At 46.4% G+C, this 4,173-nt stretch overlaps 1 protein-coding gene across 1 annotated transcript; it reads left to right on the top strand.

The window, feature by feature from the left end:
* Positions 1–1,400: 1,400 nt before the first annotated feature.
* Positions 1,401–2,229, top strand: LOC104535386 (olfactory receptor 14A16-like; the record flags this gene model as incomplete). The annotated part of the gene is given in 2 exon segments (XM_010189147.1): positions 1,401–1,484; positions 1,486–2,229. Coding segments are annotated over 2 exon segments (828 nt in total), but the record flags the coding sequence as incomplete, so codon positions are not given.
* Positions 2,230–4,173: the final 1,944 nt, after the last annotated feature.

Raw genomic sequence — 4,173 nt, 5'->3', positions numbered from 1 at the left:
TTTTTAATTTGCCCTTTACTGTGATTGGTTCCTAACTATCATAATATTTTATACAAGACATTGATTTACTTCAAAAGCTTACCTCTAAATAATTTTGGGTCACAGAAATGAGAAAAGTTATTGCCTATTCCTTGTCTTATCACAACTATTCTACATCTGGTACGTACCTGTGTATGGTACGTACCTTCTCTAAGTACTTGTACACATATATCTTGTAATTTTAACTTTGCAGCTTAAGCAAATACCTACTTTAACTACTTTTATCAATCAAAATATTCTCTTGACTGCAACAGTGGGGATGAGGATTCACATGCAGCTCACGCACCCATGCTGCAGGTCTTCTCATGCAGATGGAGCCATGGAGAAAAAGCATACAAATCATTTCCTAATATTAGGGGCTCTGGGCACTGCAGTGTACGGGCCTTGCAATGATCTGACTCTCCTGTCAGACACAACATCTTTTTCCCTGTCGGATACTGCAGGGCTACAGGCTGCCCTTCGGAAGCACACAGCTGTCCCATGGAAACTCTGTGTTACTCAAAAGCCCCATGGAGAATAGCTCTTAGTGGTAAGGCCATGGGAATGCAGTGGGCAACTGTAATGACCCATGTGTGCCTTGGTGGGAGGGGAGAGCTGAGGTCCTCCTCAGGTATGATGAAACAAGGTGAGGAGTCTAAAGGTTTGCACTTGGAAACTGGATTCCACTGCTCTCAGCAGTGTCCAGTTGCTTTTCCACAGAAACATCTGATTGTGGTCATGCCCCAGCTGAAAGAGATGTCAGCACAGCGCAGCTGAGACCAGGACTGATGGACAGACCAGCTCTGCACTAAGGGAGAGTCCTTTTTGCCTGTCAGAACCCACAAGGTTTCTCCTGGAGCGCAGCAGAAATGCCAAGGATTTCTGACTTAAAAACACTCCTCAGGTGTGGTGGAGAAACTAGAACACAGTAAACAAAACAAAATCCCATCAGCTCTGCTCTGCTGTCAGGTGAGTAGGGAGGGACAATGCTGAAAAGCTTTTCGATATCATGAGTGGATCTCATGTGAGATCACCCTGTGTTCCTATTTACCCAGTGATTTAGTGCAGGACTGACTCCTGAAAAGCCCACGCAGAGCCACCTTCTCCGTGGTTGACCATGAGCCATCACCAACCAGAATGCACAAAAAGGACTCACCAAAGGTCTTCCTGAAAAAGAAGAGCTATTTCGTGGCTCTATGGGCAATTGAATAGACTTTTTCTCCGAGATGTATGCCCTAACTGCACACTAGCTTTTCTTCCATGCACAGGTCTCCGTGCCCAGAGGCAGCAAATGTCCAACAGCAGCTCCATCACCCAGTTCCTCCTCCTGGCATTTGCAGACACACGGGAGCTGCAGCTCTTGACATTCTGGCTCTTTCCTGGGAATCTACCTGGCTGCCCTCCTGGGAAACGGCCTCATCATCACTGCCGTAGCCTGCGACCATCGCCTCCACATCCCCATGTACTTCTTTCCTCCTACACCTCTCCCTCCTCGACCTGGGCTCCAGCTCCACCACTGTCCACAAATTCATGGCCAATTCCTTGTGTGACACAAGGGTCATCTCCAACTTGGCATGTGCTGCACAGGTGTTTCTGTCTGTCTTTTTTATCTCAGCAGAACTGTGTCTTCTCACTGTCATGGCCTATGACCGTTACGTGGCCATCTGCAAACCCCTGCACTACGGGACCCTCCTGGGCAGCAGAGCTTGTGTCCACATGGCAGCAGCTGCCTGGGGCAGTGGGTTTCTCTATGCTGTGCTGCACATGGCCAATACACTTTCACTACCCCTCTGCCAAGGCAATGCTGTGGACCAGTTCTTCTGTGAAATCCCCCCGATCCTTAAGCTCTCCTGCTCACACTCCTACCTCAGGGGAGCTGGGCTTCTTGTGGTCAGTGTTTGCTTAGCATTTGTGTGGTTTGTTTTCATTGTGCTGTCCTACGTGCAGATCTTCAGGGCTGTGCTGAGGATCCCCTCTGAGCAGGGATGGCACAAAGCCTTTTCCACATGTCTGCCTCACCTGACCATGGTTTCCCTTTTTCTCAGCACTGGCATGTTTGCTAACCTGAAGCCCCCTTCCATTTCCTTTCCATTTCTAAATCTGGTGGTGTCATTTCTGTACTCAGTGGTGCCTCCAGCAGTGAACCTCCTCATCTACAGCATGAGGAACCAGGAGATCAAAGATGCCCTGAAGAAACTTGTGAATGGATGATTTTAATCAGCAATTAAATGCTCGTCTTCTGCAAATCTCATTGCACACCTAATGTAACTCATTATAAGGCACAGTGTTGCTCTGGTGGTTTGTTTTAGCTTTTCTTTGTTATAATAATGGTGTGCACAAAAAGTGTCCTTCTTCATCCCACTTCTCTTTCACTATCCATCTGGTTTTTGTGACCCAAGGACTGTGTAAATGAGGAGCCGTGCTCTCTGTGTGTTCAAACAAGATAAAGCACCCTGTGGATACTTTATGACCTAAGGTCCTTCTCTGAGACCTTTGTAAAGCTGGAGGTGAAGTACCTTGGTGCAGAAGTGGACAGGAAAAGCAGTCCTGGCACAGTAGCACTGCCAGGGAGCACCAGTTCCTGGTCTTTCCCAAGATGCTCTCTTTCCCCTTCCACACTCTCTTTCTTAGCCCTTGTGTGACTGTGGGGTCCGAGCGCTCTTGCAGCTTGATCATAGTCCTGCAGTGTGGTGGTCCTGTGACAGCAGGCAGGGCCAGGCAATGAGCACTTGTGTGACAGAGCTGACCTCCATAGCAGCATTTCCATCATCAAAAAGGATCTTCTCAGTGCAGTGCCTGAAGGTTTATGTCTTCTGTCAAAGTTGCTCTCAAGAAAGTGCCCAAGTAAGGAAAACGCTTGTGAACAGCTAAATTGTGCAGGGTGGTGGCACACAGCTGTGTCATGGATGCTCATCAGAGAATTCAGTCATTGACACCCAAGAATGACTCCTTGCTGGACACCCCATCCACTGCATACACCATATGGGCTGCTATGGAGAAAATTAACTCTATCCCAGTCACACCCAGTACACCAAATCTCCCCTCCCAAGGCATTCCTAGTTGCAGTTCTGTCTCATTTCCCAGTGCAGACCAGCACACCTGGTATCAGTTCTGTCTCATTTCCTGCCCAGCACAGACCAGCACAAAGCCATTTCCACCTGCCTCCCCCACCTGGCTGTGGTCTCCCTGTTTGTCAGCATGCAGTGTTTGCCCACCTGAAGCCCCCTCTATCTCTTCCTCGCTTCTAGACCCACTGGTGGCAGTTCTGTACTCAGTGGTGAACAGCACTAAATCTAGCAGTAAATCACCTCATCTACAGCATGAGGAACCAGGAACTCAAGGATGCCCCATGGAAACTGGCCCAATGGACACTGTTTCACCAACATTAACCTGCCTGCCCTTCTCATCTCATTTTCCAGATTTTATATTAGACCAGGAGTCTTTTTTCTCCTGTGATTATTCGGATTATAAATAGTGCAACAATTGCACAGAAGAAATTTTCCTATTTGCCAAGAGAGAAAATTAGGAACATGAATATTTTCATAAACAAAAAAACACACTCTAAGTTCACACATGCTAAGTTCAAGCTGCCTTTAATGAAATTTGCTATCTGCAAGGGGATTAAATTATCAGAACAGTTTTAGATAGGTAGATACAAAAAGATAGATATGAAAACAACTAAAGAGTTGGTAAAGATACCATTAAACTACTGAAAGATAGGCAACACTTTAACTCCTCAAAGCTCAAAGCAGCAGCATAAATGAGTGGTATCACAATGAACAAAGCTTAAGGAGAAGAGAAAACTGGAGAATAATGGGACAGACCTTTGTCAAAGCAGTCTGCATCTGAAAAGATGATTTTAGAAATGGTCAGTGTATCAGTAAAGGTGAGAATATATGAAAGGTTAGAGAAATTAAACACACTGCATTACACGCAGAATAGTGGTAATGAAATTTTACTGGAAGATCGATATTTCTTTGGAATACCACTTTAGCAAGGTCATGGGATTGGTAGAGGTTATTTGTGAGTGAGAACATGCAGTTGTTGCATTCATCTTTGAAAGAGGCCAAACGTGCAACCCAGGGAACCACAGGCTCTAGAAGCTGACTTTTGTGGGGAGCGAGCCTGTGGGAGTGGGAGTAGGACTTCCCGGAG

Source organism: Mesitornis unicolor, unplaced genomic scaffold, assembly GCF_000695765.1.
Source record: "Mesitornis unicolor isolate BGI_N332 unplaced genomic scaffold, ASM69576v1 scaffold12307, whole genome shotgun sequence".
NCBI classification, from domain to species: Eukaryota; Metazoa; Chordata; class Aves; order Mesitornithiformes; family Mesitornithidae; genus Mesitornis; species Mesitornis unicolor.
Note: the sequence above shows the minus strand (reverse complement) of the source record. Positions and strands in the feature narration are given on the sequence as shown.